This window comes from Oryctolagus cuniculus, chromosome 7 (assembly GCF_051225735.1).
Source record: "Oryctolagus cuniculus isolate XC-2025 breed Fujian yellow rabbit chromosome 7, ASM5122573v1, whole genome shotgun sequence".
NCBI classification, from domain to species: Eukaryota; Metazoa; Chordata; class Mammalia; order Lagomorpha; family Leporidae; genus Oryctolagus; species Oryctolagus cuniculus.
This window is the reverse complement of record NC_142873.1, coordinates 154,769,818-154,795,313: the sequence shown is the minus strand read 5'-3', so window position 1 is coordinate 154,795,313 and position 25,496 is coordinate 154,769,818. Positions and strand designations below refer to the sequence as shown.

Here is a 25,496-nt window from a genome sequence, read left to right as displayed (position 1 = left end):
AGAGGGGCGCCGGGGCCGTCGGGCAGCCCTCCCCGCCTGGGTCCTTTCTCCCTTGCCGACCCCGAGTTCGGGGGGTCGTGGACCTGAGCAGCAGCCCTGTGGGTCGCTTCCCCCCCGACCAGAAAGGCCGGTTCGGATCCGGGCGGTGGGTGGACGCCCGGCGCCTGTGGGAGCGGGCTCCTGCGGAAACGTGCGCAGTTTGCCTTGGTGGACAGGTTGGCCTCTCACGGGAAGGGAAAAGTTCGCCTCGTCTCGAGGGCTTTGGAAATGCCCTCTTGTCCCTACACACGCGTGTCTGGGTAAATTGCCCTTTAAAATGAAAAAGGAGCTAGCGGTTCAGCTCGGGTTGTTTGTTCCTCTGCACTCTGCCCTGGTGGGGAGCCAGAGCCCCGTCGTTGGGGTCAGGGCAGAGCTCCCTGCTCTGTAAGGCTGTTTGCTTGAAAATGGCTAATCACATCGTCCCGGTGTGATTTCCTGGTTTCATTTTCCAAACCTGCTGGGGAAGTTCGGCCCCGCTTGCGTTTTAAATGAGCGGAGCACTTACTGTGGGAACGCCTTGGGGTTGCCCCTAAGTAGTCTTTACCGAGCAGAGAGGGGTTGCACCAGCACCCTTGGGTCCCCGCTGGGTACAGTGGCCTTGGAGGACCTGCCTTAGCCCTGAGGATGTCGGAAGGCGTCGCAGCCCCGGAACGTGGACCTTGATTTCCTCCTGCAGTTATGAAATAGTTCCAAAAACCACTGCCCGCTACAGCTCGTCCTGCCCTGCCTTATGGTAAACAAATGTGTCAATATTTTGTTCCGAAGTAGGACTCCCTTACACAACGCGAACCTTAGAACCTTGGCATAAGGCTGTGTATGAAAAGGGATTATCACAGGGCACAGAGTGGCACTCAGATATGTCGTCTGGCAAAAACTACAAAGAAATTGGTAAAAGGGATTTCTTTTTTCTTGCAACTTCTATAAAAAGCTACTCCACCGTTCCTGTCTGCAAATGCCTTATGTGGAGAACTAGGAAAGGACAGTTTAAAGAGGAAAAACTTCCGCAGTCCCGTCCCTCTGACGGTTACAGTACCCTGGTTACAATCACCAGCTGGCAGGGACATAAAAAATTAACATGTGAAGTGATGTTTTTAATAAGTTGAGAAAAGACGGCGCTTAAGATTTTTTTTTCTGTTCCTGCACATTGTGAGATGACTATAACAAAAATTTTAATTAAAGAGAATGTCAGATTGAAAGTCACTTAATCTTATGATTAAGACAGGCCATACAATGCCAGTTCAGAAAGTTAGGAACACCTAATTGAACAATTAGACTAGCTCCAAGTTCATTCTTCTTTATTATGTCAGCCTTTTGGCATTTACTTCCTTCCCAAGCCGAATTAGCATATGGAAACCTGGGCTCCAGCTCGGCAGAGCCTGTGAGGTGGTTGTAAACAGCTGGGATTGGTCTGTCCTGTGGCTCCTTTGTAACCTGACAACACTGTATCCATTTTAAGGTGGCTGGTGGTCGCCTTTCACTTGTCCATCAGGCAGGAACAGGATCCACCCCAGACACTTGAGTCATTTCCTTTCCCTGTGCCGGCCTGCGGCACAATGAACTGGGTCTTCCTGAAACAGAGAGTGGGAATGCGGGGACAAGGACGCAAAGAATGGAGCCAAGACAAGTCCTGATCAAGGCTCGTTTATTGAATAAATGCAGTAGTATTTAAACATGACCAGTTGTTTACAAGGAGGAGCACAAAAGATTTACATATCAAAACGGCTCTTAAGGTTACAATAAAAACACTTAGGTGATAAATGCAGGTTACAGGTGTGACTGATACAAATATCATCTCTTGTGAAAGGTTTAGGTTCCTCCTGCCTCTTCCCGGAATCTCCCCTAGCCTAATTGTCTGTGCCGGGAAGTCTCCATTCATATGTTTAAGTGTAAACAAAGGGAGTGACTACCTGTGGCTGCCCACATTTCCCCCTTTTTTTATTTTTTGAGGCACTGTTCCTGTCTTAGGTTGCCCGTGTCTCTTCTTGTCCTTACCCGTCATTGGACACCCCAGACATTCTCTGAGGCTCCTGTCTTAGGTTGGTACAAGGAGACTGAGTCTTACCCGTCATTGGAATTCAGTGCCATCCTTTTTGGCTCGGGGGTGAAGCTGTGAATGCAACTTTAAAATCTCAGACCAAACGGTACCAAATGGCACAGAGAGGCCTTGGAATATACAGGGGAGCCACAGACAAAAAGGCAGGAGCAGCAATAAAGGACCCAGCAACATCAAAAGCCAGTGGGTCCATTGAGATCCACCAAAAGAAAAGACATTAGTTAGAAACATATGCTGAAGTTCACCTTTTAGCTGCTGTACCAGATATTTTATGTAAGGAACATTATTTGAGATAATAATCAAGTCACAGCTTATAAGATCTTTCAGTAGTAAGTAGTTAATGGCAGCTAAATGTAGCCAGAAATTGCTACTTTCAACAGAGAAGGAGGAATTGACCATAAGAGTTACTTCAACAGTTTTGACCAATACATCAACCAGGCTTCTTTTCTAGAATTGACAAAGGTATACCCGAGTCTGTCAATGTGACCAGTTTTGATATGCTAAAATCAGTATTTTCCCTTTTCGATTGATCAGTCACATTAAGCCATTGGTTTTCAACTATAACCCTCCCAGTACGGAACAAGGTTTGATTGTTCCTTACCTACCCATTGTACAAATTCTGCTGTTTTAATTCCATTATCATAAGTGCATGAACAATTTTGAACTACTGGTGCGTACCAACAGAGTCCATGGCCTAGGCTTAGTTTGATGTGAGCCGGCAAGCTTCATTCATCTTCAGGGGGATCCCGATCAGCAATGTTATCATAATGAAGATCAAGGGGTTGCTTCGTGACATTGTCTGTTTGCTGCACAAGTCGCTCAGGTAACCATCGTACTCCATTGTCTTTTTGCGAGAGTATAGAAACATGTCCACATCCCCATATTAAAACAGGGTCAGGTCCATACCATTGAGCAGTTAGAGGGTCTTTCCACTTCACGTAGACTTGTTGTCTTTCGGTTTCAGTATGCCAGTGACGATCAGCTGCAGATTTCCCTTGATTATCCAGTATTAAAAAAATTTAAAATGAAAAGAGTATGTGATAGCCATTTTTGTGGGGAATATGCCATGGTCCTGTATTCCCCCTTTTTTATTTTTTATAAATAATTTTTAATGTGGCATGTGCTCGTTCCACAATACCTTGTCCCTGGGGATTATAAGGAATCCCGGTGATGAGATGTGGAAGTTAGTACAGAAGTGCTTAAAAGAGTTGGAAGTATACGCTGGGCCATTATCAGTTTTTATCTGTATAGGGGTTCCTAGAACAGCAAAGGCCTGAAGGCAATGAGAGATGTTTGGCAGACTCGCCGGATTGCGGGGCGGCAAAAACAAAACCTGAACATGTATCTAAAGAGACATGTATGTATTTTAGTTTACCAAATTCAGGGAAATGGGTAACATCCATCTGCCAAAGCTGATTAGGCATAAAACCTCTAGGATTTACACCATAATGAGGGACCGGGAGAAATGTGACACAGGAAGGGCAGGATTTTACAATTTGCCTTGCCTGTTTCCAGGTGATTCCATATCTTAATCGTAAGGTTTGGGCATTGAGGTGATGCAAATCATGACCACGGGACGCTTTTTAGACTTTGTCAGTCCCTCTTTATAGGATCTAGCTACTGAGCCAGAGACTGGAGCAGCTAGAAAGAAACACGTTTATAGCTGAAGTTTAGCATCATTTCACATCTTGGCACCACTTTTAATCTAAACACCCCAATTGGTTATTATCTCTGCAAGATGAGAGATATATCTTTTGACATCTCCAGGGGCCCTCTGGAGGTATCAAAAGTCCAGAAAATTTAAAACTTTGATTTTCAGAAAGTCTGTTAAAGGTGCCAAGAGAATTTAGAGTATCTGGTCAAAATAGAATTCCTTAACATTTAGTCAGGGCAATTTTAACACTTTTAGATCACATCTGATCATAATGTTATTTAACATAACTTTTTAAGACTTAATGCTTTTTGTCAATCATAACTTAACAGACAATAGAGTACACAGATTACTTTGGCAGAATATGGATTCTATGTTTCTTGTTGAATAAACCGGAAATAAAAACCTTGGATGTAGGAATTAGCACACGAAATTATCACATAACTCAGAACTATTTAACAGAGTTAAAAAGAGCTTACACGACCTAACTTTAGAAATGGCAGAGTAACTGATTAAGCAGACACTGTTAAAAAGAGACGTTACAGTTTTTGCAACAACAGATTAAGATTTACAATTGAGACCATTTCCAGATAATTACTAACATTAGTACACATTTTTAAAAATCCCATTGTTATAACAGAAGATCATACTTCAACTTTAGGTTAGTGTAATTTTGGCATTAACATTTAACTTATAGAAAACTCTGTAAACAATGTTTTAAATTCGTAAACTTTTTACAACTTTTCATGACTTGCTCACACCTTCTGAAACTTTATACCTGTAGTTAGTTTTACAGTCTTGAATTGTCATGTGTGGACAATCTATGAGAATACATGCTGACAAACTTAAACAGTCTCTCTTATCAAATTTAAGATGTTAAAAGTACACATAATACATTTTTCATGTTTTACTTAGCACCGATGCCTAGATAACTTAAGACACTGAGTTATTAATGAATACCACACCAATATCTGAATTAAAAGTCAAAATTACATTTCCATGCTTTTAAGTAACAAAAGGATAACACCACTTGAGCAGCAAACACAGTCACTAGTGCATATTTACAACTTTGAAAAGATCTTCATCCTTAAGAGAAACAAGTTTAAAGCATATCAAAGACATGTAAAACTGAGTAAGCAAACCAAAGGGCGTTTGCATTAGCCCAATTTTCTGAACCAATCTGTATTGGCTTACTTTAGTTAACAACATAAAGGCTTGTATACAAAGATTTTACTCTCATTTTTATAAGACTACTCTAGCTGAAAAGCAAAAACATGTATACAACATAGATATGACATCATTTACTATTTACTACATTTTAATACACTTTGTATAATTTGAATTGACTCAAACAGCTGTTACTTTAACAAATTTAGAGTCCCATCCTTTGAGAGTTCCAGGGATCCGACTGGAAGCCCCAAAGTTGAAAGACTCGGTTTAGAATTTTAACTATCAGTGAGTCAAACCATTTTAGTCAAAAATTAGTACGTTTAACCAAGGCTGTGGGCTAGATCTGATCAGTGTTAGGTAATCACTCAAACATTAAAGACAGGCAAATAACGTAAACAGCTTCGTATTGTAGTTTTTCCAATCAAGACTCATACTGGCAATAGAAAAATGCGAAACCTTCAAGACACATGAAAACTCTCAGATAAGTTAGCTACAGCAGTACAGAAAAGAGTTGATTATCAGCGTATGAGCCCATTGCTTTAAGTTTTTATTAACTGTAAAGAGAAAAACCCATCAAGTTGGAAAGCTTTAATGGATTAAGGTTCTTGCTCCCTTAGGTAAGGCCAGCAGTAGCCAGAGATATTTTTCCTGCCCCCCTCCTAGTGAGGAGGTTATTGAATTGGAAATGGAGACTAAAAAAGCGGCCCTGGGGAGCCCTTTCCCAAGAGATATCTGGCTAGGCCTGCTTGGGTGCGGCAGGCCACATTGGCTGGAATAAAGTGTAGAGAAAGGCTGTGGTCCCTCATTTACAGGGAAGACTGCACACGCCAGGGCCTAGCAGGGCTGGCCATGGGGTTGGGTAGGTGCGCTGTTTCACCAAGAGTGCTGGGAACCTCCATAGCGCCTAGTCTAATTAACACAGCCACCAAGTTGAGATCTTCAACCAGAGCCAGATCCAATCAGGGCTACTGCAACCACTCAATTAAAACAGATAGTTGATAGCATACAAAAGCTTTTCAAGACATACCAGAACTACCACAAGCTGCGAAGATGGAAAAACATTTGTCAGGTTGGAAAGAGTTATCGAATTAAGACTTTTCTCTAAGTCAAGATACCTGTGGAATTTTTCCTCTCTCTTTCTCCTGGCCAGAGGTATAGGGAGCAGTGGGCCCATATGCATCACAAGCAGATTTTCAATCTTTTAACATTTTAAAGGGGACTGGATGGTGACTGGCATTTCTTGGCCATCTTCTGTATATACTTTCACTGGAAAAGCATCAAAAGATTTTGGCTTCCTCCTGGCCTTGCTGTGCTGCTTTTCTCAGGGTTTGAGTGATACTCTTTTTTAAGATATTTGGCAAACATTCCCCTTCTTGACAAAGGGATAATTTTTTATCATTATTTTTTATAAGTAATTTAAAGGGAGGGGCGGAGGGAGTAACTTTTTCCATAGAACTAGAGGATCGGCAGGATCGATTATCCTCGCCATCACAGCTTCTGGCTTCCTCAATTTTCTCATGTCCTCCCGATGCATCTCATCTACAAGGCCTTCTTCAATAAACCAAGGACATGAAATTTCTATGGTTTCTATAAATTGCTCTATTACTTTCTTTTTTAACCCTATTCCTTGCGTCTGCAATAATACCTTAACTGCCTTTACTACTGGGGGATTTTTCCCGATGCTTGTCCCATAATGCCTGCTCAAAATAAATCTCCACAATTTTGGTGTCGGGTACTCACCACAAATTGTATACCTCTATAGTCGCGACTCCGTGAATCCAGGTTCCTCACTGCTTCTCTAATTCTCAGGTCCCTGTTCGGGCGCCATTTGTGCCGGCCTGCGGCACAATGAACTGGGTCTTCCTGAAACAGAGAGTGGGAATGCGGGGACAAGGACGCAAAGAATGGAGCCAAGACAAGTCCTGATCAAGGCTCGTTTATTGAATAAATGCAGTAGTATTTAAACATGACCAGTTGTTTACAAGGAGGAGCACAAAAGATTTACATATCAAAACGGCTCTTAAGGTTACAATAAAAACACTTAGGTGATAAATGCAGGTTACAGGTGTGACTGATACAAATATCATCTCTTGTGAAAGGTTTAGGTTCCTCCTGCCTCTTCCCGGAATCTCCCCTAGCCTAATTGTCTGTGCCGGGAAGTCTCCATTCATATGTTTAAGTGTAAACAAAGGGAGTGACTACCTGTGGCTGCCCACATTTCCCGACTCATAAAAGTAAACATGGTTGCAGTTTTGCCCACAGACATATCATTTTCACTTGCGTGGTCCCTCCCTCTTACCTTCCAGGGTTCTCCGTATTACTCATTTTCCCTTCCTCTCCTAGTTCTCCCATCCTGTTTATCTCCTGGAGTTCCCTCGCCCGCTCTCAGCCCCTCACCTTCCTTTCCTGACTCCCTTTCTTGGGGGTGGACTTTTTCATGTTCCTGGCTCTGCCCTGCCCTGCCCCTGTATGCCCAGATCACCTGTCTCCAGACTTGCCTTCATGCATCCCTGTCGGTAACATGCAACATGCTGCTTGTATACACACACACACACACACACACACGGAGTAGTGTTTCCTATGCCTGTGCATATGTAATGCACTGTATTTTGTCTGTAACTGACATGCATTGTGTGTGTGTTATAAAGGCGAAACATTAAGGAAGGATGAACTGAAATGAAAAGGAAAAACTAAAGTGTTTTCTGTGCTCTTCCTATATTCTTGAACTTCCATGCCTGCCACCCCTTAGGGATCACTAGTTCAGAGTTCGTTCTCTGACCTCAGCATCAGCCATGCGTAAGCATGCACGTGGAAAAGGTGTGAATTTCCAACAGCTCTAGTCTGATCATAGTAGTTGCAATGCAGTGATAACAAATTTAGAATAAAACCCATCTCAGCTTGTCCATGTGAGGAAAGCTGGGCGTGTTCCACCTCATGCGAGTGTGGACTTGGAAGCCGGTCCTGGCCCTGTTGGATGCTTTGATGCAGACTTGCCTGGTGAACTTCAAACGGTGATCAGAACTTGGCTTTACTGTAAATTAAGTGTCTTGTACTTCTGAAACCTCATTGTAATTTGCCTCTGTAGGTGGTATGTGGTAGAGACCTGTGCACACTGGAAGGGCCCTGCAATGAAAGGCATATTTAAATACCAAATAACAACTGCAGTTCTTACACAGCATGATTTCTAAAACACTGTTTTAAACCAGTAGAAACTGAAATTTTCTATTGTAACTAGTTTTAGCATGTTTATTTCTGCAGATAATGTGTTTTTTTTTCTGATAAATACTGTGTTTGAGTCATTACAGAAACCTGTAATATATAGAAAAGAATAAAAAACAGTCACTTATTACCTCATAAGCCATAACTGCAGTTTATTTTTTATAATGTATTTTTAAGCCTTTTTCCTTTACATAGTTAATGTATCTTTTAAATATCATGGCCCTGAACTATAATTATATAAACAATTTCATGGTTTCCTTTAGTCAACATTATATTGTTGGTATTTTCCTATAACACTTCAAATTCTTCAGATTTATAAATTCTAACTACATCAGAATGTGTGGTATCCATCAGATAGATGTGTTACAATTTACTTAGTGATTTCCCTGTTGCTGGGCACTTGAATTGTAGAAATTTGGCAATAAGAGTAACATTGCATGGACATATATGTTCTTAAGGCTTTGTGCCTCAATTCTGATCAGTTTCACAGAATAAATTAGATATGGAATTGTCAGGTTAAAGGCATAAACTTTTTGAAAGGCTTTTGGTGACTGTTGGCGAATTGCATTCTGGAGGGTTGTAGAAGTCAAGATGGCTAATACTGGGACAGTAGTGTGTTGCATATTGTGGGCATTCAGTTAGTGAGAGTACTGTCAAAAAGCCAATCAGATGTGATTCTAAGGGTTTGGTGGGCAGTTAATGGTCCTTAATGCCAGAAATGTATTGCTTGTTTGTTTTTACATTTTAAGCTTTTATTCTGTGCGAAAGATGCATAGGAGAGTGAGGGCCCTGTCTAAAGTAAATCTGGGTTCATACTGAGTACCAGGAACCAGCCACATGGAAGAGCATCCAGGCCAGGAAGCATGGGGCAGGTGGCCAGAAATGTATTGTTAAGATTAAGAAAAATGTGACCTCATGCTTAAAGAGGTTGGAATTTTAGAAGTTGCTTTGTTATTACATGTGGATTAAGATTAGAATTTAAGGAGCCCGTGTTGTGGTGCAGTAGGTAAAGCTGCCACCTGCAATGCCAGCATCCCTTATGGGTTCGAGTCCTGGCTGCTCCACTTCCATCTTCCACTGCTTTCCCAGGTGCATTAGCAGGGAGCTGGATAAGAAGTGGAGCAGCTGGGACACTAACCAGCACCCATATGGGATGCTGACGTTGCAGACAGCAGCTTTACCCCTTATGCCACAGTACCAGCCTTGCAGATTAAAACTTAACAGCTGTATAAAATTTCCTCTTGTGTGTTCTCATAAATGCAAAACATGAATTTTGAGCATTGTAGCTTTTTTTTTTTTTAAGGTTTTTGTGCTTATTTTTGAAAGGTGTTGTGATGAGAGGGAGAGACAGAGCTCTTCTGTCTGCTGGTTTGCTCCCAGAGTATCTGCCACAGCTGGGGCTGGGCCAGGCCGAAGATAGGAGCCAGGCGGTCCATGAATTCTGTCCTGCGAGCGGCAGGCAGGAACCTTTATACTTAGACCATCAGCTGCTGCCTCTGAGGTGCAAGTGAACAGGAAGCTGAATCAGAAACAGAGTAACCGGGACTCCAGCCGGCATTCCAGGGTGGGATGCAAGCACCCCAAGCTTCAGCGTAACCCGCTGTGCCTGGCCCATAATGTGCTTTGCGCTGGGTGATGTGCCTGGTAGAAAGCAAGCATCACTAGTGCAGTCGCTGGACCCCCTGGGTTTGGAATAGCAGATTTTGAAGCCATTGGCCTTGCAAATACTCAGGTGAAGTTGCAACATAACACAGATTTATTTTGAGACTTAAGCTGTAGATGATTGTCTTAACTCTTTTTTTTTTTTTTTTAAGGTTTATTTTTTTATTTGAAAGTCAGAGTTACAGAATGGCCTAGACTGAGAGAGGTCTCCATCCTCTGATTCACTCCCCAAGTGGCCGCATGGCCAGAGCTGGGCTGATGCGAAGTCAGGAGCTTTTTCTTGGTCTTCCACGCAGGTGCAGGGGTCATCTACTGCTTTCCCAGGCCAAAGCAGGGAGCTGGATCGTAAGTGGAGCAGGCAGGACTTGAACCAGTGCCCGTATGGGATGTGGCACTGAAGGCAGTGGCTTAACCTGCTAATCCACAGCGCTGGCCTCCTCCTCCTTTTTTTGGGGGGGGGGGATTTATTTATTTTGGGGCTAGCTCTGTGGCATAGCCACCTGCAGTGATGGCATCCATGTGGGCGCCGGTTCAATCCTGGCTGCTCCACTTATCCAGCTCTCTACTTTGGCCTGGAAAAATAGTAGAAGATGACCCAAGGGGCCGGTGCCATGGCTCATTTGGTTAATCCTCCACCTTCAGTGCCAGCATCCCATATAGGCACCAAGTTCTAGTCCCGGCTGCTCCTCTTCTAGTCCAGCTCTCTGCTGTGGCCCGGGAAGGCAGTGGAGGATGGCCCAAGTGCTTGGGCCCCTGCACCCACATGGGAGACCAGGATCGGCTCAGTGCAGCCATTTGGGGAGTGAACCAAAGGAAGGAAGATCTATCTCTCTGTCTCACTATCTATAACTCTATTTGTCAAATAAATTAAAAAAAAAAATGACCCAAGTCCTTGGGTCCCTCCCGGGTGGCAGACCTGGAAGAAGCTCCTGGCTCCTGGCTTCGTATCAGCCCAGCTATAGCCGCGCGGTCATTATTTGAAAGATCTTCCCTCTGCTGGTTCACTCCTCAAGTAGCTACAATGACCAGGGCTGGGCCAGGCCAAAGCCAGGAGCCAGGAGTTTCGTTGAGGTATCCCACGTGTGTGCAGGAACCCAAATACTTGGGCCATCCTCGATGCTTTCCCAGGCACATTAGCAGGGAGCTGGATTGGAAGAGAAGCAGCTGGAACCCAAACCAGTGCCCACATGGGATCCCAGCATCACAGGTGGTGGCTTTACTCAGTACCCCACAGAGCTGGCCCCAGTTGTCTTACCCTTAAACCTGTTTTGAAAAATTATTATTTTATTTAAGAGACAAAGCTCTCATCCACTGCTTCAGTTCCCAACAGCACACATTACTGGGACTGAGCAAGGCCAAATCTAGGAACTCATTCCACGTCTCCCATTTGGGTGGCAGGGACCCAACTACTTAGGCTATCACTGCTGGCTCCCAAGGTTTGCATTAGCAGGAAGCTGGAGTCAGGAGCCAGAGCCAGTTATCAAACACAGGCACTCTGATATGGGATGCAGGCACTTAACCACTAAGCCCTTTTAGGCCCATTTAACAAAAAGAGGGATATGCATTTGGCACAGTGGGGTAAGATGTCTACATTCTGTATCAGTGCCTAATTTGGGTCCTGGCTCCTCTACTTCCAGTCTAGCTTCCTGCTAATATGCAGGTGATGACACAGATGCTTGGGTCCCTGTACCAGGTGGGAGACTCAGATTGAGTTCTGGGCTCCTAGCTTTGGCCTGGTCCAACCCAGCCCTGGCTTTGTGGGCATTTGGGGAATGAATGAGTGCCTGAAAGATCTTTCTCTGGATTTCTGCCTTTCAAATATAATGAAAGTAAATAAAAACTTTATTTAAAAGATCAGTTCTTGAGGCCAGGACTGTGGCACAGTAGATGAAGCTGCACTTGGGAAGGCAGCAGATGATGTCCAAGTGCTTGGGCCCTTGCCATCAATGTGGGAAAGCCAGGTGAAGTTCATGGCTCCTGGCTTTGGCCTGGCCCAGCACTGACTGTTGCAACTGTTTGGAGAGTGAGCAAGTGGATGAAGATCTCTGTCTCTCTTCCTTACAAGTAAATATCTTAAAGTAAAATAAAAATAGTGTCCTGCATTGTGGTGCAGTGGGTAGGCCGCCACCTGCACCGCCGGCATCCCATATGGACACCGTGTCTTGGATGTTCCACTTCCACTCCAGCTCCTTACTGGTGCGCCTGAGAAAACAGTGGAAGATTGCCCAAGTAGTTGGGCCTCTGCTAGCCACATCAGATGGAGATCCTGGCTCCTGGTTTCGGCCTGGCCCGGCCCCAGCCATTGGCGGCCATTTAGGGAGTGAACCAGTGGATGCAAGATATTGCTCTCTCTGTCTCCTTCTGTCTTGTAACTGCCTTTCAAATAAAATAAATCTTTAAAAAAAAATCTGTTCTTTGTGGCAATTATCTTTGTATTATTTAAAGATTTATTTATTTATTTGAAAGTCAGAGTTACGCACAGAGAGAGGTGTCGTTCATCTGCTGATTTAATCCCCAATTAGCTGCAATGGCCGGAGCTGTGCCAATCCAAAGCCAGGAGCCAGGAACATCTTCCAGGTCTCCCACTTGGGTGCAGTGGCTCAAGGACTTGGGCCATCTTCTGCTTTCCCAGGCCATAGCAGAGAGCTGGATTGGAAGTGGAGCAGCCAGGACTCAAGCCGGTGCTGCAGGCAGTAGCTTTACCCGCCATGTCACAGTGGGTAAATTGTCAGCCCTGTGACAATTCTTCCTTAAGCTTTAGTTTATCTTACTTTAAACTGAATTGCAGCACACCTGCTGCTTTGTCAGCTTGGAGAACATTTGTTGCTCATCTAGGTTCCCCTCTCTAGTGTTCATAGGAAATTAGAGCAAATAGCAATTTTCCATATTTCACATGTGTGCTTAATGTTTCCAAGTTGGAGCTTCCATTTTTGTTGATTCTACTTTTTAAAAATGATATTGTCTGTGAAGGAAATATTGTGGCAACAGTCTTGGGATGATGTGGGCATCTGTAAAGTGGGAGTCCAAAGAACCAGGAGTTGGTCCTGTTCCTTTCATCAAGTTCAGGGCAAGAGGATGCACCGAGCAATGGACAGTACTTGGATCCTTGGGCGGGTGGAGGCCCTTAATGGTGATCATGCGTGGCTCAGTAGCTCTTGTTAAGGTCACCCAGCTCATTCAGCTGTTTGGGGGTTGGTATGCTTTATGGTCAGACAGATGTGATGCCAGTCCCAGTTCTCTTCTTATTAGCCTTTATTCATTTACCTGTCCATAAAAATGGGACCAACAGGGCTGGCATTGTGGTGTGGAGGGTAAAGCTGCCTTCCACAGGGCTGGCATCGTGTGTGGGTGCTGCTTTGTGTCCCAGCTCTTCCACTTTGATCAGCTCCTGGTGAACGGCCTGGGAAACAGCAGGAGACATCCCAAGTACTTGGGCCCTTGTCACCCACATGGGAGCCCCAGATGAAGCTCCTGGCTGGGGCCTGGCCCAGCCTTGGCCATTGTACATTGTGGCCATCTAGGGAGTGAATGTACCAGTGGATGGAAGATATTCTCTCACTCTAACTTTTTCAAGCAAATAAATAAATCTTTAGAAAAAAGAATGGGGCCAGTAATAGCTACCTCATACAGTGATTGTGAGACTACAGTGAGAGCATATGAGGACTATGTGAGAGACTGAGAACCTGCTGTGATGTTGGCTTGGCAGCAGCCCACTCCGTGGTAGGGCTGGCTCCTGTTGTAATTTGGCTTTTTAAGTAGTATTTCCAACTGGAGAAGAATTCAGGGATCTTGTGAATAGGATCATTTTTAATCCTCCTGGGATTGATTCCTCATTGTAAGTACATACATTTTCCCTTATGAGTACAGTTAGGGTAAGTCACTGCCCTGGGAGACAGATCCTAAATATACCGACAGTTTAGTTTCTGAACTAGAAAGTTAAAGAGTGGTCGTAGACTGCTGGTGACTTCGTTACAGTGGCTTCACAGCGTTGATGCCACTGGGCGAGCCTGCCCACGTGGTGTTTCTCGTGGCACGCCATCTCTTTCTTGCACATCTCAGCCTCTGACACTCGTCACTTCTGATCGACGGGTGTTTTAACAGGCAGTCCCACAGTTCCAGTATGACTGTTCTATGCAGAAATTGCTGATTCTGTTGTACTTTCACCATGAGAAATGGCCTTTAAAAGGGTGTGCGGCTGGGATGATGGAGTTTTCCTTGTGGTTTCTTGAAACGTGTTTCAGCTGTGCAGATCGAGAGTGAGGACTTGGAGTACTTTTTCTAGTCATGCGTAAAACTTGTAAAGTGTAATTGGACCTGTTAGTTCTACAAACCATTTTTTTCCCTCATCCCCCAAAGGATTCAGTTTTGGAAGGAACTAAATTCAGTTCCTTGTTCTGTTCCATATATCAGCACACATTTTGAGAATAGTTAGGACAGAATCATGTTTTTCCCCCCAGTTTAAATACTGTATTTTCAGTTTCTCTGCCAGGTAACCTTCCAAGGAGAGCTTTGAAAATACTGTAGAATGGTAGTGTAGCAGAAAGACCTGCAAGGGACAGCTGTAATGATTGCTTGCTTGACAAACAGGAAATGTGGGTCCCGGACCAGCTGGGTAGCAGAGCCAGCACTTCAGTTCTTCAGTGTGCACGTGGCTGGTGAGAAGCACACGGTCAGGGAGAAAACTTCTCACAGCCTGACTTGATGCTGACTGCTCCTCTGGAGTATATGGTAATGCAGAGCAGTTCTTACGCCCTTTTATGGTGAAATCACAGTAAACGTCTGTGTGTTCCACTCTTCCCCTTCCACAGTACATTGTTTCCTTGATGTCTGTGTGCTCAGGCTTTCTTCAGTGCTTAAGTATACATCATAAAAACACTTTTCTTAGTTGTATATCCCTGAGCCTTTTCTGAATATCTTTCACTTTGTTTTTAGTCATAAACATAGGAGTGATAAAGCCTTAGAGATGGTGGAAGAGACGGATGCAGGGGGTGTGCTGAGGAGCAAGGTGCATGTTCACAAGTGTGTGAGCCAGAATAAATCATTCCCATTTCCCTCCCCACTCAAAATTAAATGTAAAATTACGTTGTTTCTTTTTAGTTTTTAATGTTTGTAGTTATTTATGTGGAAGGCAGTGATAGATCTTCCATCTATCTGCTGGTTTATTCCCCATATTCTCTAAACAGCTGGGGCTGAACCAGGCTAAAGCCAAGATCTTTGAACTCTATCTGGGTCCGCCACATGGGTGGCAGGGACCCAAGTATTTGAACCATCATCTGCTGCCTCCCAGTGTGTACTCTAGCAGGGAGCCAGATCAGATCTTCCATCTGCAGGTTCACGCCCAAAATGCCTACAGCAGCTGAGGCTGGGCCAGGCTGAAGCCAGGAGCAGGAACTCCATCTGGGGCTCCACATGGGTGGCAGAGCCTAAAGGTTTGGGCCATCATCTGCTGCCGCCCATGGTGCACGTTAGCTGTAGGCTGGATTGGAAGCAGAGTTGGGACTCACTGTGGGATGTGGGCATCCCAAGTGGCAGTTTTACCACTGCTCTGAAAGCCAGTCCTGAGAGCATCGGTTTTAAGATGGGCCCTTCTCTAGTTACTTGTGACAGGGAAATGAAGTTCTCCAGTAAATCACGTGGGTGGCTGGTAGAAAGACCCTAAGCAAATAAATACTGTGTTAGGGTACATTTTAAGTAGGTTAATGAGGAAGGGCTCTGAAGAGGTAATGTTTCTACAGAGACCTAAATAAAACCTGACTGGAGAAAGGACATTCCTCAGGTAAAGAGAAAAACCAGCGAAACTGCCCCGAGGGGAAGGTTGATCCCTGTGGTGTGGAGTGGGGTCGGAGGGGGGGCCAAGGGCTAAATTCTGGGTTTTGAACAAGGGATGACTCTGACTGGGAGGAAAACTCTGGTCTTTGCTTTGTTCTCAGTTACTGCTCAGTGCTTTACATTGGGAATCTTGTCTCGTTGTAGATCGTCTATGCTGAAAGACCACTCACAGACAACCACAGATCCCTGGCTTCTTACGGCTTAAAAGATGGGGACGTTGTGATTTTACGACAGAAGGAGAATGCAGACCCTCGACCTCCAGTGCAGTTCCCAAGTAAGCATCGCCCAGCGGCTCAGCACCCCCCGCTCCGGCCTCAGGAGCTGGCAGACCCTAGTGGTTCAGAGTTTTCAGTTAGCTTTAGATTCAAACTACCTGACTCTGCCTCCTGCATGCCGTATGACCTCGGACAAATTATTTAACTTCTGTGAATCAGTTTCTTCTGTAAGGTGTCCCATAATTAACCCCAACTCCTAGAGTTGGTGTGAGAATAATGCCTGGAGAACCTTCAGCACATAGCAAGCTTTCAATAAATGTTAGCTGCTGTTGGTAATTGGTTATTTTATGGTGATCTTTATCCTTGGAGAGGACTTGAGAGATGATGTGAGCTGGTGATTCCTGATTGACTTTTGCTACTTTGTGTCTGGCCTTCAGTAGCCTTTGTGGAGTTTGTTATTTTGTAATTTTGTGGTTTTTTTTTTTTTTTAAGTTTGTTTTATTTATTTGAAAGGCAGAGTGACAGAGTGTCAGATCTTCCATGTGCTGGTTCACTTCCCAAATGGCCACAACAGCCCAGTCTGGGCCAGATTGAAGCCAGGAACTCCATACGAGTGCCCCATGTGGATGTCAGAGGTTCAGGTTCTTGGGCCATCATCTGCTGCCTTCCCAGGTGTAGTATCAGGAAGCTGCACCAGAATCGAAGTAGCTGGGATTTAAACCAACGTCACAGCTTCAGCTTAACCCACTTACCCCAGCAGGCACTTGTACCCACCTTGCCCCTGGTTTATAACTTGGCTGTAGGGGAAAAGAGTTCTCTTCATAATTATTTTTCATTAACAGAAGAAGCTCAGATATTAAAATAATATCATCAAAGGGACACAGCTAAGACGTAAATTGTACAGGAATTAAAATTGATGCTTTTGCATTAGACTGAACTTGATAAAATACACAGCTGTACCACAGTTTCCCTGTCGGCTGTGTTAATCATGTGAAAAGCTCACATATCGTAGGTGCTTCATCCAGAATAGGTGTTTACATCCGCACACTGTGCTTGGGGGTTTAGGGAGGTTCTCCGTCCTGAAATGGTAAGCAGAACTGTTTAGATGTGGGCGTGTGTGCGTACTTGATGAGACAGGGCCACTGCTTGTTTCAGCTGCTCAGAGGGGCTTTTGGTGTGTGTTTTCCAGTCCCTGCCATATTCGGGTTGAGTGCTAGGTCACCTGTTTTGAAGGCTGTGGTGACAGAGGGTAGGGCGGTGTCTGAGTGGTGACAGACTCCAGCTTAGGGCACAATGCTTTCATTCAGCCTGAAACTGGAGCTGTGAGACTGTTAGCACTGGCTCCAGTGGGTCTCAGTAACATTAGCCCCTTGGGGTCACTGCTGAAGTTTTTGGAAAGATTGGTAGTTAAGATATGCCGGTTAATAAAACCCACATCTTCCTTTGGTTAGTTTGATGACATTGTGGTGTTTTTTTTTTTTTTTTTGACAGGCAGAGTGGACAGTGAGAGAGAGAGACAGAGAAAGGTCTTCCTTTTGCTGTTGGTTCACCCTCCAATGGCCGCCGGCGCACCGCGCTGATCCAAAGGCAAGAGCCAGATGCTTCTCCTGGTCTCCCATGGGGTGCAGGGCCCAAGGACTTGGGCCATCCTCCACTGCACTCCCGGGCCACAGCAGAGAGCTGGCCTGGAAGAGGGGCAACCAGGACAGAATCCGGCACCCCGACTGGGACTAGAACCCGGTGTGCCAGCGCCGCAAGGCGGAGGATTAGCCTAGTGAGCCGCGGCGCCGGCCCCTGATGACATTGTTCTTGAGACACATTTTTTTTTCTTCTGTGTGCTATTAAGCTTGAGAGAGCTAATAGTTGGTAAAGGGAAGAGTAAAAAGTAAACAAGTTTTTTGTTTTTTGTTTTTTGTTTTTTTTTTTGGACAGGCAGATTGGACAGTGAGAGAGAGAGAGAGAGAGAAAGGTCTTCCTTTGCCGTTGGTTCACCCTCCAATGGCTGCCTCGGCCGGTGCACCGCGCTGATCTGAAGCCAGGAGCCAGGTGCTTCTCCTGGTCTCCCATGGGTTGCAGGGCCCAAGCACTTGGGCCATCCTCCACTGCACTCCCGGGCCACAGCAGAGAGCTGGCCTGGAAGAGGGGCAACCGGGACAGAATCCGACGCCCCGGCCAGGACTAGAACCCGGTGTGCCGGCACCGCAAGGCGGAGGATTAGCCTAGTGAGCCGCGGCGCCAGCCAGTAAACAAGTTTTTAAAAATCATTCTGGGGGTGGACACGTGGCTTAGTGGTTAGGGCACCACGTCGGGTTCCTACAGCCTGGGTCGAAGCGCCTGGGTTTGAGTCTCAAATTCGTTCTCAGTTCCGGATTCCTGCTAGTGTGTACCCGGCGGCAGCTGTGATGACTGAGGTGGTGGTCCCTGCCACCCGCGTGATCTGGATGGAGCTCCCAGCTCCTAGCTTCAGTCTGGCCCAGCCGTAGCCAGTGTGGCCGTGTTGGGGAGTGAACCAGGGAAGAGAATGCTGTCTGTCTCTCAAATAAGTAAAAATTACTCTAAAGTGAGTGGCCTCCCTAGATAAGATGGAACACTGGTGGAGATAAAATTCTTCAACGTGCAAAGAAGGCCTGCCCATGTATGTTTTGCTGGTTGGTACAGCTTAACAGCCTCACGGAGACCAAGCCATCCCACTTTTCCGTTGGTTGGGAGCACCCACACCCACGCCCACCCAGCATAGTCTCTTTGAAGAAAATCCTTAGTTGAACTCCTGCTGAGAGGCAGAAACTACCTGAGATAAATCATTACCTTTTCTATTTGAGGTCCCAAAGCCTTCAGCATGGTCCCAGACTGGTCAGCTTTGAGCATGAAATGTATTTGTGGGGTTGAAGAATCAGGGATTAATTCGGGTCTGGACCCTCATTCTTGCTCTGCTTTTTTTTACTTCTCTCTCCTTTTTCTGTTTCTAAATTTTTTAAAGATTTATTTATTTGCATTTGTAAGTTACAGAGGGAGAGGGAGAGAAAGAGAAAGGAAAAAAGAAATCTTTGATTGCTTGTTCACCCTTCAGATGGCCACAACTGCCAGGGCTGAGCCAAGCTGAAGTCAGGAGCTGCATCCAGGTCTCCCACATGGGTGGCAGGGGCCCAAGCACTTGGGCATCTTCTACTGCTTTTCCCAGGCCATTAGCTGGGAGGTGGATCAGAAGTAGAGCTGCCGGGACACAAACCAGTGTTCACATGGGGTGCCGGCATTGTAGGCAACAGTTTTGCCCAGTATGCCACAACACCGGCCCCTTCTTTCTTTCTTTTTTTAATAAAAGCTTTATTGAGGGGCTGGCGCTGTGGCACAATGGGTTAACACCCTGGCCTGAAGCACCAGCATCCCATATGGGCGCTGGTTCAAGACCCAGTTGCTCCACTTCCTGTTCAGCTCTCTGCTATGGCCTGGGAAAGCAGTAGAAGATGGCCTAAGTCCTTGGGCCCCTCCACCCATGTGGGAGACCTGGAAGAAGCTCCTGGCTCCTGACTTCGGATAGGCACAGCTCCAGCTGTTGCGGCCATCTGGGAAGTGAACTATCGGTTGGAAGACCTCTCTCTCTGCCTCTCCTCTCTCTGTCTCACTCTTTCAAATAAATTAAAAAAAAAAAAAAAGCTTTATTGAGATCTAATTCACATATCATACAACTGATCCATTTAAAGGATACAAGTCAGTGTCGTTTAGTATGTCACAGAGTTGCACAACCATAACCACAGTTAAGTGTAGCACATTTCCTTAAAAAGAAACCCTGTATCTGTTAACAGTCATTTCCAATTTCTTGGTAGCCCTATGCATGCGCTGATGTACTTTGTCACTTTTTAGCTCTTGTGGGTGTTTCATATAAATGGAGTCATGTAATAAAGGGGTCATCTGTGTAAGGATTACAGCTCCCTTACTTTCATTTCAGTATAGTCAGCTTAGACCAGAGTGTAGAACTTGGGTGTGTAGCTGCTGCTGCTTTTTAAAAAGATTTATTTATTTGAAAGGCAGAGTGAGAGATTGATTGATTGATTGATTCTATCTACTGGTTCACTCCCTGAATGGCTGCAATGGCTGGGGCCGGGCCAGGCTGAAGCCAGGGCCAGGAGCTTCATCCAGGTCTCCGACGTGGGTGCAGGGGCCCAGGTACCTGAGCCATCCTCTGCTCTTCTCCAGGCACATCAACAGGGATCTGGATCAGAAGCAGAGCAGCCAAGAGTTGAACCTGCCCCTGTTGTAACTTTTAAATCTGATAGATTTTGGTGTCCTTAACACTGAGAATCTGTGCCAATCTCTGCTCTTTTTTTCTCCTGTAAAACAATTATGTTTTACAGCCCCGCAGGCACTGTGGCATAGCAGGTAAAGCCACCGCCTGCAGTGCTGGCATCCTATATGGGCGCCGGTTTGAGTCCCAGCTGTTCCATTTCCAATCTAGCTCTCTTCCGTGGCCTGGGAAAGAAGTTGAAAATGGCCCAAGTGTTTGAACCCCTGCAGCTGCATGAGAGACCTGGAAGAAGCTCCAGGCTCCTGGCTTCAGATTGGCCCAGCTCCAGCCATTGCAGCCATTTGGGGAGTGAACCAGTGGATGGAAGACCTCTCTCTCTCTCTCTCTCTCTCTCTCTCTCTCTGCCTTTAAATAAGTAAATACATCTTTAAAAAAAAAATTATGCCTGAAAACTGCCCAGGGCATCAGAGGAGTGGGCAGTGACAGGCAGATGGAAGTACAGTTCAAAGAACAGTTAGGAACCTCGTGATGGAGCAGCACTGTGGCGTAGTGGGTAAAGCCGCTGCTTGTGGTGCTGGCATCCCATATAGGTGTGGTTTGAGTCCCAGCTGCTCCACTTATGATCCAGCTCCCTGCTAAGGCACCTGGGAAAGCAGTGGAGGATGGCCCAAGTCCTTGGGCCCCTACACCCATGTGGGAGCCTGTAAGAAGCTTCCTGGCTCCTGGCTTCGGTCTGGCCCAGGTCCAGCCCTTGCTGCCATTTGGGAAGTGAACCAGTAGTTGTAAGATCTCTGTCTCTATGTCTCTTCCTCTCCTTCTCTTGTAATTCTTTCAGAATAAGAAATAAATAAATCTCAAAAAAAAAAAAAAAAAAAGAAAAGAAAAGAAAAGAAAAACCCTTCTGAGCCATTGTGTTGAGCACACACTTGCAGAATTTAACAACAAGCTGTCCGCTTGGTGAGGACGGTAGTGTTTGCTCACGTTGAAGATCTCAGGGCAGACTAGGGCTTTTCTCAAGACTGCGTCCGGGGGCTGGCCTTGTGGTGCAGCAGGTTAAGCTGCTGCCTGTGATGCTGTCATCCCACATGAATGCTGGCTTGAGTCCTAGCTGCTCCACTTCTGATCTGGCTTCCTGCTAATGCACCTGGGAAAGCCATGAAAGGTCCCAGGTACTTGGACCTTTGCCACCCATATGGGAGACCTGGACGGAGTTTCAGGCTCTTGGCTTTGGCCTGACCCACTCCTGGCCATTGTAAGTGAACCAGCAAATGGAGAATCTCTTCCCTCCCCAAGTCTGCCTTTCAAATAAATAAAACCTCTAAATTAGAAAGGAATCACATCTAGAGTTAAATTTACTGAGTCTGGTTTTAGTTCTTAAAAAAAAAATAAACCTTGATACCTATTCTGGGATACTTTATCAGCCAAAAATTTGGGGTTTCTACTGTTGCTTGCCCCCCTTTGTTTATTGTTTCACTCTGAGACTGCAGTCTTCATGTTAAAATCTGTGGGAAAGAGCAAGGGAAAAAGCAGTAAGCCTAGGGTCACCATTGCTGCTGTTACACTGCAGTGAGTTTGCTGTTTCCTTCCAACACTTGTTTGTTGTGTAGTTACTTGAGTAAGCTTTGAGTTGATTTTCCCAACAGGCTTACCCCGGATAGACTTCAGCAGCATCGCTGTGCCTGGCACATCCAGTCCCCGGCAGCGTCCGCCGGCCGCAGTGAAGCCGTCCCACTCGTCTGGAGAAATGGCTGCATCTCCTCAGGGCTTGGACAATCCAGCCTTGCTCCGAGACATGTTGCTGGCCAACCCGCACGAGCTGTCCCTGCTGAAGGAGCGCAACCCACCCCTGGCCGAAGCTCTGCTCAGTGGAGATCTTGGTAAGCTCATTCACCTGGAAGACCCAGGCTGACCTGGCTCAAGTGGTCGTGTCGCAGCAGGCGAGGAGAGACTCAGACAACTGGTGCATGCCACCAGCCCACTGTGCCACATGATTGGTGGAACACACCAGTGAGTTGTGTGTGAGAGACAAATCAGCCCTATGACAAGAGCTGAGTGGTAGAATTTTGGAACTGAAATCCATCTAGACCAGCCCCCTTGGTTTTCACTTCTCGTTTTTCTAGCAGCATATAACCCAGGTGCTGATGAGCTCTGCTGTAGAAGAGTGCCAACAAGCCCATGTAGCGAAACAGAACCCCTCCCTCATCCTTGTGCACCCTAAATTTCGGAGCAGGGTTGTTATTTGGAACTGTACTGGGGCCATTTTTTAATTAAAAAGAACATTTACTTTTAGTCATCTTTAATTGTAAAGCTTCTGTAAATGTCTCCCATTTCACTCTTGGGTTTATGGAGCTGCACTGATTAAAATGTAGCAGACACCTGTAACTCATTCCTCAACTGACCATGTTTAACACTGAGGTAATATTTACCTAGAGAAGTTAATGGATTTAAGTGTAAGCCCAGGTAACCCCATCAAGATGCAGAACATCTCTCCCACTCCAGAAAGTCTGGTTTGTTTCCTTTATTCAGCTTCCTCCTCTCATAGGCTAATACTGTTCTAACAGTTATTATAGATTTGTTTTCTGGTTTTTTGTTTTTGTTTTTTTTTTTTTAAAGAACTTTGAGGGCCAGAAAGCCATCTGCTTGTTCACTCCTGCCTTCAGCTGGTGGGGGCCAAGCCTAGGAGCAGGTAACTCAACCAGGTGTCCCGGGTAGTGGCTGAAACCCGATTACTTGACCCAGTATATGTTAGCAGGAAGCTGGAATCAGCTGGAGCTGGAGTCACATCTCAGTACTTGGATGTGGGACACAGGTGTATCAACTAGTGGGCCAGCAGTTTGGCTGCTTTTGAACTTCATGTATAGACTCATAGAAGATCTGTTCAGTTGTGTTGGGCCTTTTTCACTCACCTTAATGAATTTTAGGTCCATCCTCTTCAGTAGTTCATATGACCATTATCTTGATTTCTCTAATTTCTTATGTTAGCATCTCTAATTGCTAAACACCACAATGATGGCATATTTAAGTTTACACTTTTTTTTTTTAAAGATTCATTTATTTAAAGGCAGAGTTGCAGAGAGAGAAAGAGAGAGAGACAGAGCGAGATCCTCCATCCACAGATTCACTCTCCAGATGGCTGAGATGGGCCGATCCAAAGCCAGGAGCTTCCTCTGGGTCTCCTGTGTGAGTGCAGGGTCCCAAGCACCTGAGCCATCCTCTGCTGCCCTTCCAGGTGCACCAGCAGGGAGCTGGATTGGAAATGGAGCAGCCAGGAGCCAAACTGGTGCCCATAAGGGATGCCAGCTTCACAGGCGGGGCTTCACCTGCCATGCCACAGCGCTGGCCCCATGTTTACACATTTAAATAGACCACAATATAAGAAACAGCATACTGAATTCATCTTGTTACATACATCTTGTAGCAAACTGTAGAAATGATCCATGAAAGGATAGTCTTTGTTAACTACATTTTGTAGCAAGCAGTGTTTTCTCTTTGCTAAGTTCCCTCCTTATCCATCAGGACACACAAACTATCAGTAGACTAACAGTAGTTTGGACTTACTTTATCTGGTTTAAGGCAGATAGTGTTAGAAAGGAAAGGAAACTAGAAGAGGAAAAAGGAGATAGTATGGTACTCTGTCCTGTTTCTAGGTAATAGGATAATGAAGGCAATGTGGAGGAGGTAAGAAGACACATTTATTCACCACTCAGTCATTTTCCATTGATTTAAAATGGAAAATTGGGGCTGGCATGTAGCATAGCAGGTTAATCTGCTGCCTGTGACTCCATCTTCCCATGTTGGCATACTGGTTCAAGTCCCAGGTGCTTCGCTTCTGATCAGGCTCCCTAATAATTTGTCTGGAAAAGCAATGGAGGATGGCCCAAGTACTTGGACCTCTACCACCCACATGGGAGACCCAGAAGGAGCTCCTGGCTCCTGGCTCTGGCCTGGCCCAGACTGGGCTATTTTAGCCATTTGGAGAGTGAACCAGAGAATGAAGTAACTCTATCTCTCCCTCTTTCTCTGTCCCTCTGCCTTTCAAATAAATATTTAAATAAAGTGGAAAGTCATTATCTGAATAAAAATGATATAATGGGTAATTTTTTACATGAGTGATAGATTATTACAAATACTTTATTTGTTTACACTGATTTTAACAAAACAGTCTTACCTCCAAGAAGAGGAAGTAAATATAATTGCTCATTTCAGGTAATTTTTAGTCATCCCCTCTACATGTTTTACAGTTGTGTTTTGAGAAATTGTTTGGTGTGGGAAGTCTGTTGGCAAATGAAAGTATAGTGGTACTTAAGACTTTTTCCTTATTGTCGTAGAGAGATTTTCCAGGGTCCTGGTAGAGCAGCAGCAGGACCGGGCCCGGAGAGAGCAAGAGAGGATCCGTCTCTTTTCTGCTGACCCCTTTGATCTTGAAGCTCAGGCAAAGATAGAAGAAGACATAAGGTAACCTCAGTGTCTCGGGTTATTCTGTCCTCACAGTCTGACTCAGTACTGCAAAAGTCACAGATGCCCAACTTGATCCGTTCTGTTCTCCTGAACTCCCTCACTAAAGCAGCTCCAGGTGGACGCTCCCAGGACAGAGCAGAAGCCCCGTCCAGTGAGGCCACCACACTGGCCCCATAGCCTAGCTGGGAGGACATGCTGTGTGTGTGCTGACCAAATCCAGGGACTGGACACGACTGGATGAGAGAGGGACATGTCTGTGCAAATGAGCCTGCTGGTCCTAAGTGTGTTTTCCTTCTGCAGTTCTCACACCAGCCTCTGGATAAGCTGGTTTGCTAGACACGTTTCAGCTCCTGTTTCTGTAATGCAGTGGTTCTCACTCGAGGCTGCTTTAAACTCACACGAGAAGCTTTTACAACTGTGGTTGCTTGGGCTCTTTTCCCAGTTCTGATTAATCAGAATCTTCAGGCATGGAGCCTAAGGAAGTACCTTAACGCTGATCCGTCCTAGTCACAAGCAAGACATTGTTCTCCTGTGCCTTTTAGTAGGAGGATAGTGCCACCCCCACCATCCCCAGTCAGTTTGTGTTGGGAATCATGAAGATCTTAGTGTAACTAAGAAGAGTGTGATCCTGTTAGGCTGAGTAGCCTTTTAGCGGCTGTGCCATGATTCCTGGTTACCCAAATGAAACCTAACTCTGTCGGTATATTACATTGTCAATTGGGAAGTCAAATAATGCCTTTTAAAATTTTCTTAATTTCTCTGATCTTGAAATCAGAAGTGTATTCTAAATTTTTGAATTGTGTGACAACACCAAGCCATTAACACATGTTGTATCAGATGTTGGTAAAATGTCTTTTAAAAACTCCTCACTTGTTAAATCTATTGAGAAAAGCAGGAAGATACTTGTGTTCTCTAAACTAGATCATATTGCAGCTAGAAGTTGCAGGAGTGGTTTCCTGC

The 25,496-nt window shown here is 45.3% G+C and overlaps 1 protein-coding gene and 1 long non-coding RNA gene across 3 annotated transcripts in view; one reads left to right on the top strand and one right to left on the bottom strand.

Moving 5' to 3' along the window:
- DDI2 (DDI proteasomal shuttling factor 2) overlaps positions 1-25,496 on the top strand; it is a 49,538-nt gene that overhangs the window by 638 nt on the left and 23,404 nt on the right. For both annotated transcript variants that reach the window (XM_070079255.2, XM_089301472.1), the window contains exons 2-4: positions 15,768-15,897; positions 21,722-21,955; positions 24,407-24,533. In XM_070079255.2, the coding sequence (XP_069935356.1) occupies positions 15,768-15,897; positions 21,722-21,955; positions 24,407-24,533 (491 nt within the window). The remainder of the gene's footprint in view (positions 1-15,767; positions 15,898-21,721; positions 21,956-24,406; positions 24,534-25,496) is intronic.
- On the bottom strand, positions 1,910-2,386 carry LOC149125827 (uncharacterized). The gene is made up of 2 exons (XR_016211275.1): positions 2,247-2,386; positions 1,910-1,946 (listed from the first exon to the last, which is right to left on the bottom strand). It is a non-coding gene; the product is annotated as an uncharacterized LOC149125827 (long non-coding RNA).